At 43.6% G+C, this 12,965-nt stretch overlaps 1 protein-coding gene across 5 annotated transcripts in view; it reads right to left on the bottom strand.

Annotated features, from left to right (window-relative positions):
• Positions 1-12,965, bottom strand: part of CSMD3 (CUB and Sushi multiple domains 3) — a 580,687-nt gene that overhangs the window by 82,396 nt on the left and 485,326 nt on the right. For all 5 annotated transcript variants that reach the window (XR_014566768.1, XM_083748860.1, XM_083748861.1 and 2 more), the window contains 6 exons: positions 12,745-12,890; positions 11,438-11,518; positions 8,846-8,959; positions 6,194-6,382; positions 5,759-5,905; positions 2,463-2,651 (listed from right to left, as the gene is read on the bottom strand). Coding sequence is in view for 4 of the 5 variants with exons in the window: in XM_083748860.1 (XP_083604986.1) it covers positions 2,463-2,651; positions 5,759-5,905; positions 6,194-6,382; positions 8,846-8,959; positions 11,438-11,518; positions 12,745-12,890 (866 nt within the window). In the remaining variant the exon portion in view is untranslated. The remainder of the gene's footprint in view (positions 1-2,462; positions 2,652-5,758; positions 5,906-6,193; positions 6,383-8,845; positions 8,960-11,437; positions 11,519-12,744; positions 12,891-12,965) is intronic.

Below are 12,965 nucleotides of genomic sequence, written 5' to 3'. Positions count from 1 at the left end.
AAGAATAGGTCCCAATGAATACAGTAGACTTACTTCAAAGTAAATAGGATCAAACCAAATTAACTCATGCACATATCTTGACTGTTGCTGCAATGGCCCTGAACTGCGATTCCAGACTAACAGGTGTATCTTAACTGAACACTGTTGATCGGACAAAGGCTTCTTGTGCACCTGAAAGCAGCAGGTGACCTTAGGGGGATGGAGGGCAGGGCACATGACACACATCTCTATCATCCAAAATAGATGATTGGCTAGGAGACCTCCAGAGGAACAGTCTGAGTAGCTGCCATTGCTGTCCCCGTCCCGGAGGATCTGCTACCTAAAGCAGCCGCCTCACACTGCAAAACAGTAGGAGCAGCCCAGATCATAGTGATAGTCATTACCTTCACTATTATCCTCACCATCATTGAGATACAGTGTGGTGAACTGGTTAGACCAGGCACGTCCAAAGTCTGTTTTAGGGGCTTAATCCAGCTCGCCAGTCAGTTTAATCCAGCCCCCACAGGCAATTCCTCCCCATGGTTCTAAAAAAAGGTCAACAACTTTGGTCGGCCAACATAAAATCCGGCCTTCTTTGATAAAGTTTTGGACACCCCTAGGATAGACTAAAACTCGTCAAACACTGTATTTCAGCCTAACCTACCTCACAGGGATCTTGTGAAGATAAAATGGGAAGGGGAAGAACCATCAGGTTTTGGGGGAAAATAGGGGATGTAAATGTAACAGCAGCAGCAGAAACAACAACAACTAAATCAAAGGAGCAGCAGTGGCTCTAATGGAGGCAGATATAGTATATCAAAGGCTCTTCTGCGCTTCGACCTTTTGCACACAGTTTACTTTTGCTTGTTCTAATAAAGCCACTGTACCTTTTCTTTCCTCCAATAACCACATCACCTCCTATTTCCTTCCCTGGCTATCCTAGCAAACTAATATTTGCCAGATATTGTTTCCCTCTAGATATTTTTTCCATAAATATGAACTGATGCAGTAGACTACATGGAACAATGCAAACTGAAGGCTGAGGTCGGTGCGTTTGGGGCATTCTTCTGCCTCTATTTTATGGTTCTAAATTTTTCACAGGCCCATCAATTGAATGTAGACCAGATAAAAATGATTTGATAACGCTGAAAGGAAAAGAAAGGGATTGTTCTGGTTTGGATAAAGATAACGCAATGAAGGGAATTCTCACTTGTAGAGGCTATTGTGACACAGGATTTGCCTAAGAGGAAAAAACTATTAATAAAAAAGGCAAACCACAGTAAAATATTTTTGGGCTAAATTGAGTATATATATATATATATATATGCTTTCGTAGATTTTCACGGGTACAGGAATGCAGGTTTTGGTGTCCTCGGGTGTCTTCCCGTGTAAAAGTTGGGGTGTCTAGGCGACGTTTCGACGAGGTCTCACTCGTCATCTTCAGGCTGGTGCTTTCGGCTTCTTGTTAACAAGAAGCCGAAAGCACCAGCCTGAAGATGACGAGTGAGACCTCGTCGAAACGTCGCCTAGACACCCCAACTTTTACACGGGAAGACACCCGAGGACACCAAAACCTGCATATATATATATATATATATATATATATATATATATATATATTACAGCTTAAGCATGGTGTCGGTTCTATACATTTTGGCACCATTACAAGTGCTACTGCCTGCCTGAGAACCCACAAACCTGGGGGAATCCTACTTGGGAAACTTCACAGATATTCAGCTCCACTTTCTAGCTCTTGATTCCCTGAATTTAAGGGCACTTAAGGTAAAGGTAAAGGGACCCCTGACCATTAGATCCAGTCATGGCCGACTCTGGGGTTGCGGCGCTCATCTCGCTTTATTGGCCAAGGGAGCCGGCATACAGCTTCCGGGTCATGTGGCCAGAGCAGCACACGGAAACGCCATTTACCTTCCCGACGGAGTGGTACCTATTTATCTACTTGCACTTTGATGTGCTTTCGAACTGCTAGGTTGGCAGGAGCAGGGACCAAGCAATGGGAGCTCACCCCATTGTGGGGATTTGAACCGCCAACCTTCTGATCGGCAAGTCCTAGGCTCTGTGGTTTAACCCACAGCGCCACCCGCGTCCCTTAAGGGCATTTATGGGGGGCTATTCCAAACATATCATTTAAGTGACAACTGCATGTGTCCCAATGACTGAATTGGCACCCCTGGTGCTGAAAATGTGTACACTTTACCCTAACGTGTGCAATTCAATGCAGACTGCCGGCTATGCATATTATATTGCTTAACTGTCGAATGTTTTGCTTCATGCCACTTGGTTAATTGCATGATGCCCTGGAGCTTGTCGTGAATAATGGCTCAAAGATTCCCTAGCTTAAATAAGTCAAAAAATTTTTTGCATTAACTGGAGTTAGCAGCGCTACTGGTGCACTAGAGCATCCATGGATATTTGGAATGGAATCAAAGTGTGCAAATCCAATTCTGTAAGGAAAAGCTGATTACCTTGACATGCCGGCACAGGTGCATCCCATGCATGATATCCATTGGGAGATTTCCTGCACAAAGCGTTGCTTTTTCCGACAAGGCGGAATCCTCGGTCGCAAGCCCAGCGAACCACACTGTTCAGCTGCCCACCTGTCTGACTAACAATGAACCCATGAGGAGGTGACTCTGGGGTGCTGCAGTAAAGGGCTTTGAAAACAAAAGAAAGAAGCAATCAGTGCATGTATTTCTTCCCCACATATCACCTTATTTAACCGTAGGCATTTTCCTGTGGGGATTGCAAACTTTGTAGCCTTGACCCCTTTAGCAGCAGTGGTGAAGACCCCAAGGAAAGGAGGGATAATAAGGCTGTATTCTGACAGTGACCACATCTCAGCCCACTTTGGGGTGGGGGCAATAGCAAGCAGGGACAAAAAGGGCTTCAGAGTACTTTGAAAATGGGGCAGCCTGGTTGTCACCTATATGCCCCAGTGGGAAAAGTAGTGAAGGTCTGGCCTTAGGCTAATAATAACTGTGGTTGTTTCACCTGTTTACACTTGGCTTTTGGCTTGAGAAAAAACTGAACAAACATTTAGGAAGATGGATCTCTGGGTTGCATAGATAAGCAGAATTCACAATCAACATATCCAAACTCATAATCTCTTGTAAAATATCTGTATTGCATATTTTTTAATAGGGCATAAATGACTTCACCAGTTAGGACATACATTATGATTCTTTTTCCTATGTACAAACCTTGTTTATTAATCTTATTTCTTCCCATCTGATCACATTTGCATGTGTTAATTACAAATGTAATCTACTTAGATTGTGTCAACATCCAAGTTCAAATTTTTATCTGAAGTTTCTGCATAATGTAATTGATACTTGTTTTAACATGTATCTAGGGTAATTAATATGGGTAGGAAGATCATGAAAGATGGCATCTGCAGCATGAAAAGAATATGGATACACCAGGCATGAGGTAGAGGACAGGGAGAACTTTGACACATTGAACAGATGGAAATGACTATTACTTTATTTTTTCTTTTCAAGAAAACTTCTGGTTCAAGATGGGTCTTGCACAGTGTACACCCCCACCCACCCCCATGCACTCTCCCCACACTTCTGTTTGAAATACAGTTGTCTGCTTCTTTGATATCTTTTTCAGAGGCAAATTGGGTTTGTATTCTTTAAAAAGATCATTAAGGATATTCCAGTCTGTAACTTTTGTCTGCAAATTAACTCAATGAACACCTCTAAGATTAGCTCTCTAGCAATGAATATCAGTATTTTGTGCTTTCTTTGTTTTCTCTAGCATGACTTAGGTGAGATACACACACACACACATACACACTTTAATTATTGTTTTGTCTTGGGTTCCAGAAGTTGTCCTGTCCAGGGAGTTTCCTGACTTTCCAGCTCACATGGTTAATTATCAAAAGACAATTAATTGGCTAAAGGGCACTAAAGAAGCTGGAGAGAAGCTTTTTTGACCATAGGATTAGGTCAAGCTTCCTCAACCTCGGCCCTCCAGATGTTTTGAGACTACAAGTCCCATCATCCCTGACCACTGGTCCTGCTAGCTAGGGATCATGGGAGTTGTAGGCCAAAAACATCCGGAGGACCGAGATTGATGAAGCCTGGATTAGGTAAACCCTCCTACCAGTGGCGTAGCGTGGGGGGTGCCAGGGGTGCCGGCCGCACCGGGCGCAACTTCTGGGGGGGCGCGAGTCCAGAGGGAAGGGACAAGTTCCTTCCTCCGCCGGGCTCCCCGCCGCCACCGCCAGCCTTGCGCCCTAGTGCGCGCGCGCCCCCCGCCGCCGCCGCTGCGGCTGCGCTCCACTCACTGCTCGCAGGAGGAGCAGCCGCTGCAGCAGCGTCGACGGCGCCACCAACGCCTGGCCGGCACGAGCAGCCTCCGCACCCCGACGCCGACGCCATCCCCTCGGCCCAGCCACAGGCGGCGGCTGCTTCTGCCGACTGGGAGGGAGGAGAGCTCCGAGGGGCCTCACCGTGCCCTGCGCTCCCAAAACCCTCCGAGAGGAAGCCGGCGGGCGGGCGAGGGTCTCCCAGCGGAAGGGGGCGCCGCTGGCTCCGGCTCTCAGCGCAACTCTCAGCTGCGGGGGGGGGGTCGGGGAGGACGGAGCGCGGCTGGAAGCCCCCGGTCCAGGCCGGGGGGGAGGAGAGGCGCTTGCCAAGCCCCGATCTGGAGCGCCTCGGAGCGCGGGCTCCACCTACAACCCAAGGAGAGGAGGGGGCTTCGGCTGCCTCGGCCCGCGGGGGCGCCGCAAATAATAAATTTAATAAATTCCTGCTGAGCCTTAAGGGGGGGTTCTTGGCTCCTTCGCTCGCCCCCAGCCCCAGTGGTGTAGCGTGGGGGTGCAGGGGGGGCCGGCCGCAACATCTGGGGGGGCGCGCTCGCACTCGAGTGCTAAAATCCAGGGGTTAGGGGGCGCAAGTTACTTGCCTTGCCCCGGGTGCTGACAACCCACGCTACGCCACTGCCTCCTACAATTATATATCTCTTAGATATGCAGAATACTAGGATTTTTTAAAAAATACATTGGGGCAGTAATGTCAAAACCCTCAACCCAATCATCAAACTAAGACTCTGTGCTTGTTTGGTCTGCATACATACTGCCCCACAAAAAAGGAAACAAAAGAAAAGATGACACAAACATTTGGATGATGTGATACTAAATTGTCATTCTTTTTTTTTTTTTTGGCTCAGTCACAACTTCACCAAATGTGTACAGAAGCATGCCTCTTGCATCTCTTCTAAAAATTGTTCCCACTACACATACCTGAAACAATTGGTCTAGTTCAGTCATGAAGATGTCACCTAAACCTTTTCTAAAGTGAAACTGAAAGCAAATTTGTGGGTTTCTCATCAGCTAAGCCTAGTGTTATAGAATGTCCATTTTGATTAGACTTGCTACCAACAGAACAGATCTTGCAGATGGTCCAGAATATCTAGAATATCCTCCATGGTCCATTTGCCCTATTTGTACACACAGATCAATGTCCAACTGGGATGTCCTTTTTGAGCAAAATACTTTTGCACATGGAAATGGGATTTCTCCTTCCTCTTCTATCCATGTGCCAGCACAATGTGCTCCAGGGGGTTGGGAAACCCTGTAGAGCAGATTGGAGGGAATGTGATGTGGGACAGGATAGAGAAGGAAAGGAAAATCCCATTACAGCATGATGCTGGCTGGATCTTTCCAACGCTGACTATGACAGCTGAAAGTTGAGCTTGCTGGTGTATTTGAAAGGTAGAAAAGATAGAAAAGAGAAAGATTTGATTGACTTACCTATATATCGTATCCTGAAACCTTTTTTGTTTGTGCCATGGTCTGCAGACCACCGGAGAAAAACTTCATGGCCACTGCTAGTTATGTTTAGAGATGAGGAATAATCTCCACTTAGGGAGATTAGTAACGGACTGTGACTATTTGATCCTTGATGATGTTGGAAGAGGTAGCAAGGCAGAGAGAAGAAAAGAAAGAAAACTAAAATTAGAGATATACTAAAAGAGATTCCTAAACAAGTAGTAAGTAAATTATTGCAATACATTGTAGCCATATCATTAATGGCATATATAGGGGATTTTTAATAACAGGGTGCAATCTAAAATGAAAAGCAACAATAACACTGAAACCGCATGCATGATAAAATACACAACTTAAAAGTTACTGGCTAAAAACAATGTATACTAAATCATCCAAGGTTGTATGTCCTATAGTTACCATCAAACACCTCAAGTATATCAAATTCCTTTTCTGTCTGGAAGAATTCAAAGTAAAGGCTGATATTATAACCCTTTTCCACTGTAATGGTCCATGCACACATCTGGAGGTTTGGATAGCTATCTGGGTAGCCAGGGCTCAGTATCACTCCGGTTGAATCCAGACGCAATTCATTTGCAGGACAAAGAACTGCAAAAGAGAGGAATTGCTATAAATGTTTAGATAGCTGGAAAACTGCATGACAGAAGTCTTATTTTTTCTACATTTTAAACGTGTGCGTCAATAATTTCATTTCTATTAACATAGAACAGATAAAAATCAGTACAGGTTTTTAAATTTTAAGAATAATGCTTTATAGTTTTTGCATTTGTTCTCCTCTCCCCTTTGTTAAGTGACCCAAATGTTCCTTTTCTGGTAAAAACATTTATGAATTAAATAATGAAAGATAACAAGCTTTTCCTTACAGTTGCCTCTCTGACAAAGGGGTATTGGATCCAAGGGGCTCTGTCCAACCCTTGCCTCATAATGCGTCAGTTTGGGGCCTAACAATGGTTCCTGCGTGTTAACAAACTGCCAGCAGGAAGTGCAATTTAAGCAGCAATCAATTTCCTCCCTCATTCCTAGTAGGTACTTTTCGGATCTCTGGTCCCTAGCATGGTGGGAGGGTACCCCCCCTTCCTATCACCACCAGTGGGGAACATGAAAGCAAACACTTTACACCAGCACTGGAGTAGAGTCTATGGTCCTTGAGAGACATTTGGGACCATTTAAGCTTAATTAACTCATTTGGTTTTTTTTCATTCTTGTTGTTCCTCCACTGGCTTTCTGCAATGTGAAGGAACTGTGTTCCTCTGATTCTGTATTAGAGAAAAATTACATTGCTTCTGTTTCAGGCTATCACTTTAATCATTTGTTTCTGCTTTCTACAGACGCCAATTAACTGAAATTTGTGTGTATGTATTTGTGTGTGCAGGCAAATAACCATTGACCCAGGAGCAGAGTGTTTATGCTACAACATGACTTCCACTAATTTAAAATGCCATGGGAGTTTCATTGGCATTATAAGAGTTTGAGCAGCTGCAACTGCTTGATGGGTTATTTACCAAGGTAGCCAGCAGAATTGCCGATAGGAAGCCAATACAGAAGGCCTTTCTGAACAGACCTTTCCTTCTGAATGGTGTTTACTGGAGGGTTAGATGGATTCTGTTCAGGGTGAAAGGGGTCCTGTGGCAGTAGGTAATCAATTTATGTCCCTTATCTGATATTTTATTTATTTATTTATTTATTTATTTAAAAACATTTATAGGCTGCTGAATCAGAAGAATCTCTAAAGGGTGCATGTTACCAATTGTAGGTAAAGGTAAAGGTACCCCTGCCCGTACGGGCCAGTCTTGACAGACTCTGGGGTTGTGCGCCCAGCTCACTCAAGAGGCCAGGGGCCAGCGCTGTCCGGAGACACTTCCGGGTCACGTGGCCAGCGTGACATCACTGCTCTGGCGAGCCAGAGCCGCACACGGAAACGCCGTTTACCTTCCCACTGGTAAGCGGTCCCTATTTATCTACTTGCACCCGGAGGTGCTTTCGAACTGCTAAGTTGGCAGGTGCTGGGACCGAGCAGCGGGAGCGCACCCCGCCGCAGGGATTCGAACCGCCGACCTTTCGATCGGCAAGTCCTAGGTGCTGAGGCTTTAACCCACAGCGCCACCTGCGTCCCAATTGTACACATGTATAATATGACTGGAACAACATATGTTGCCAGTATATTCTGCTCCAAATACACAGAGGTTGTGAATCTTTCTTGCCACTACAGTTTAGTGCAGTGGCAGGAGGTCCATTTTTCTGTATTAACACTTACCTCCCACCAGTACGCACCCTAGACATGGTGGTTAAGATTTGGACCGACCTAACAAGTCTTATAGAGCAGATAAATGTGAAAAGCCCAGCTGCTCAAATCCTATTATGTGGGGACTTTAATGCCTGCATCGGGGATGGCTCAAAAAGAAGACTAATGCCACGAGGGATAGATCTGGATGACAGTTTCCCCTTTACTTGCACTTCCATGGACAAGAAAGTTAACCCTCAAGGACTGAAACTTCTAGAATAGGTAGATATTCAATTTGGCACATTTTACTAGAGAATCCTCTGCTATTCTATTTTATGCAACAATCTTAAGTAGTTCTGACCATGGTTTATACTATATGTGTGGTGCCTGATGATTTTTATGGTTATTGCTGTTTTCCCTTTTGTTATTTTTCTGAATGATGCCATGACCTATGGCTAGTGCAATAAAAGTCTATGATGATGATGATGAATGCACAGAGGATCGGGGTAGGTGAGTTGCAGAGAACCTGGATAAATGAGGATCGGCGTAGCTAAGAAACTGAAGTAGAAATCAGAAAATTCCTGATTTCAGTTTCACCTCTGCCATGAAGTCGCTTTGTCTTTGGGAAGCCGACTTCCTCTCAGTCTCAGCTCCCCCTTCACTCATTTGCAACATGGCAACAGAAATACAGGATTGCCGAAAGAGTTGCAACCAGTGCCCTTTGAGCACTCTAAAGTTCAATGTGTCTGTTAGAAGGAAATCTCTGAAACCTCTGAAAACATATCACAATATGCAAACACATCTAAACAAAAGATATTGAAGCAGAAAACCTTGGCAACTAGGTGGTGCTCCATCCATCTGTAGCCTCTCTCCCAGTCTACATGTCAGAATCTCATTACCAACTAATGTAAAGCCTGGTAGACACTGGTACCTTATTATGTCCCCTATTTGATAAAAAAAAGGAGAAAGCTGTGGTTAAACAACAATTAATGGGGACTTTTGGCACTGATAGTCACACTGAGTAATGAAGTACCTTTCCCAACATATATAGTTTGCAAATGACCACTGGCGCAAATAGCTTTGATTAGACACAGGAAATGTTGTGGCAAATGAGCGGACACATTTATCATTTCTTGCCAGCTCTACTATTAGTATGACTCACACATTCGGATGCTTGTTACTCTGCGAAGCAATGCAGCAGAATGGTGGAGTTTTAAAAGCTTTGCAATTTTTTTTAGTAGTCATGACAGTAATTAAGAGGAAGCCATCAAGTACCCTTATTCCCGCTGTCCCTCCTCAGACATAATATACATTGTGGTTAGTACATGGCTTTTTGAAATTAAAAATGCAAAGGAAAATATTCAAAAACAACTTTTGAAAAAACTTAACTATTATTTTTAACACTCTAGAGTCAGCACCCAATGGGTTTTATAACATTGTATTATTCATACTTGTTTATTTGTTAAATGGATTTCTAACCTGACAATGACTTCACAAGGTGGTTTACAAAACAAAACTAAAAAGGTTCAAAACACATGAAACATCGTAAGTACAAGCCAATAAATAGAACAGATTTCAGTGACAAGTGCCAATCAATTTTAAAAGGACCAGTCAATATCTCCGTGTGACACTTTAATTTACCTTCACCATCCCCAGAAAAGACACAATGCTGAATAGTCATATATGTAAGCTCAGCACTTGCAGTTGGATGGGTTTTTTTAAAAAAATGGTTTTTACAGCAGGTGATCATCCAGCTGAACAAGCAAACAGGTCTTAAAGATAAAAGGGTCTTGTCCATTCAGCCAGGTAATTGGCTGCAGTAAAGGCTGCATGCACCTTTCTCACAGATCTGCACATCTTGCTGTCTAGGATTGCAGCCAAACCCTGCTGGTCAGATGATTAGTGCCACAGAGTACAGAAGGCTTTACACCATAGTCAACTGAAAAGTCTCAGTGGGACCGTACCATTTCCCAGATTGTGCTAAGAAGTGTCACTATCTTGGAAATAGGGATACATATTGACATAGCTGTCAAGTGTCCCTTATTTGAAAGGACAGTCCCTTATTACAGCGCCATGTCCCGCTGCTGTCCCTTATTGATGGATGTCCCTTAAATGTCCCTTAAATTTCAAAGGAAGCAGCTCCTTTCCCTCCCTCCCTCCCTCCCTCCCTCCCTGCCGGCCAGGGAGGAGGGAGGCTCCAACTGTGTTGCTTGGCTGTGTTGCTCACCCAATAAGAAGTCTAAGAACGACTGGGGGTGGAGCCTGCATGCCTTGTGTGTGGCTAGTTAATGCAAGCTGGGGGGGGGGGGTTGAATGCTGGACGCCATTTTGTTGCACGTGCTGCTGCAATCTTTGCAGTGCAAAGTCAGGCCAGGGTTACAAAGTTGGTTGGACAGTGTTCTTGAAGCTACCAGCATGAGTTTGACCAGACTGCAGGAGGACAGGAAGACTGGAGTGCCTGGAACAGGTGAGGCTGCAGGTCCCTTATTTTACCTGCTGGTCACTTATTTTCAAGGCTGCTGGTCCCTTATTTTCAAATCTGTAAGTTGACAGCTATGCATATTGAATACATATGGATTGGCCACAAAACCACCGGGATTTGGCTGTTGGAGAATTGCTAATAGTCTGGGAAAATCTGGACGTATGGCAACCCATGTCAGAAATGTAGATGTTGGTAAATTTCCTTAAAAATAGCTCACAACTTCCTTCTCTTTTTTTGAGATTTCCAACTTTGGCCAAAAACTTCATGCTTCTTTAAATTTTGCAAAAAAAAAAGTTCAACAACTCTCCTATAAAATATGGCAACTCTGGCAAATAAGAATTGCTTCTGCCATTTGCTGGAGTGAGTGTCCCTCTGTCACCTGGGTTCTCCACAGATGTAAGTGGGATTTCTGTTATTCCCTCTCTGTAGTACCTGGGGCTACCTTCCACTGTTCTGAAGGGCACCCAGCCATCTTGGGCAGTTCTGTGAAGATACATACGGCTGCTAGCAGAGGGGAAGCAAGCGTTAACTATTTCTGTACCTACCAATGGGAACAGCTAGATCCAATGCCATGGAGATAATTCTTGTTTTCATATTTAGATAATACAACGGCAACAGAATCCAGAAAATGGGCTTTCACTGATCATGATCTCCTTATATTTTAATCGTCACCTTCCACCAAACTGCTGCTAGAAATCATAAGCCTATGTAGTTGCACCTTCCAGTTGTCTGAACCTCTGATTATCTAGATATTTTACAAATTCTCAAGGGTCTTTAGTTCAGTTAAATTGTAGGCTGTTCTAGCATGCAAAGCCAGATGAAATTTTTACGTTTGCCCATACTGATACAGAGCTTAAACACCACAGTGCTTGTCTGTGCACATTCAGCAGTTTTCTTTATGGGAGGAAATATATGTTATTTATGCTTAGATTGACTTTACCTATTTCAAATTCATCATCCTCAGTCAGAATTTCAGCATTTGGTATAGCAGGTGGAGGCTGGCACACTCGAAGCTGATATGCTATGGAATGCAAAAGCACAATGATTAATTTGTTGCTCTGTTTCATAGGAGAACAACTTTTATAGCCTTCTCTTGAAAGTATCAACATCTAAAAGCAAACTACCCTGATTCAACAGGACTTGGAATGTTAAGAAAACGCCTCACATTTATTCCCAATGGGGATTGTCCAATTATCACATATGTTGGGGAACCTAGTGAAGGCATTACTACAAGTTTGTGGGCAAAAAAGAAGAAGAAAGAAAGAAAGAATACTGTACCAACTCCTTTGCTCACTTTGAATAACAATCTTATAAATGACTATGGCATAACCATACAGCTCCCTCTAATGTCCAACTGATCAGAAGAACATTTGATATAATGCTACCCCTTGTTGTAACGCTCAGTGCAAACATCAGCCCCTAGAAACAGTTCCTAACTTGTGGTAGCATTACTTTTGGCATGTATTCAACCACACTTTGAGGATACTCAAGAAACCTTATGGTGGACTTGCTCCTTTTCTGCCCTTCGGACATTTCTTTCATCCCACTAAATCTGAGAGAGTGTTTTGTTTTTCCAGCAGCATCCCTGTTGAGATATGGCACCCCCTATCTGCGCTGTCTCAAAAAATTGAAGACTTGATGAAAAGGTCTCTGCCTTAGGTGTTCATTTTGTACTGTGGATCTCTAGTTGGTTTTTGTTTTTAAAATGGTTTTTTAAAGCCATTTTAAGCTGTTTTTATTGTATGTTTGTAAATTGCCTAGAGTCATCTGTAAAATGAGAGATGATAATAATAATAATCCAACAAATGAGGACTAGGGGAATTTCTTGTCCCTTTCTCTTGAGTAATTCATTGTGGCTTGGTCTCTGTGTTTGTGCCACTGTTGTGTGATCTGTTGTTGCTTTTTTAGTTTAAGAGGATGAATGGGCTTTCAGTATGCAAGGACAGGCCTTCCAATGAAGGACTGTGAGTCAGTGAAATGAAAACATCACTGTCTAGGATGGTCAGTAGTTCACAGATAATATGTTGGAGTAGTTTCAGCACCGATGTAATCCCATTACCCATGTCCTGCTCTTCTCTTTACAAATCCTATGGCCATCCATATTCCTATGCAATGCAGGCTACCAGTATTTCAATTTCCCTACAACCAGCCATATTACTGCTCTACAATGTGCAGTCAATCTGAAAGTGAACAGCTAAACAAAACACCAATTGGGAGACAATCAGTATAAAGATATGCAACACCAACCGTGGTAACTAAGCACAAAGAAGCCACTCGTTGTGAAGTCACTGTGGAACTTTATCAGTATCTGATTCGAAGTGCTATAGACTGATTCCAATGCAGTGTTGCCACTAAACTGTCCAATCTGAGGAGAACTTTGGTCAGGACCATCCCTAAAAGAAACACAGGCAAAAAACAACACTATAAATTAAATTTATGCCTTTGCCACACACTCTAGTAAAGAATGC

The sequence above is a fragment of the Podarcis gaigeae genome, assembly GCF_964106915.1.
Source record: "Podarcis gaigeae genome assembly, chromosome: 7".
NCBI lineage: Eukaryota > Metazoa > Chordata > Lepidosauria > Squamata > Lacertidae > Podarcis > Podarcis gaigeae.
The sequence above is the reverse complement of the archived record's forward strand: the minus strand, read 5'-3'. Positions and strand labels throughout refer to the sequence as shown.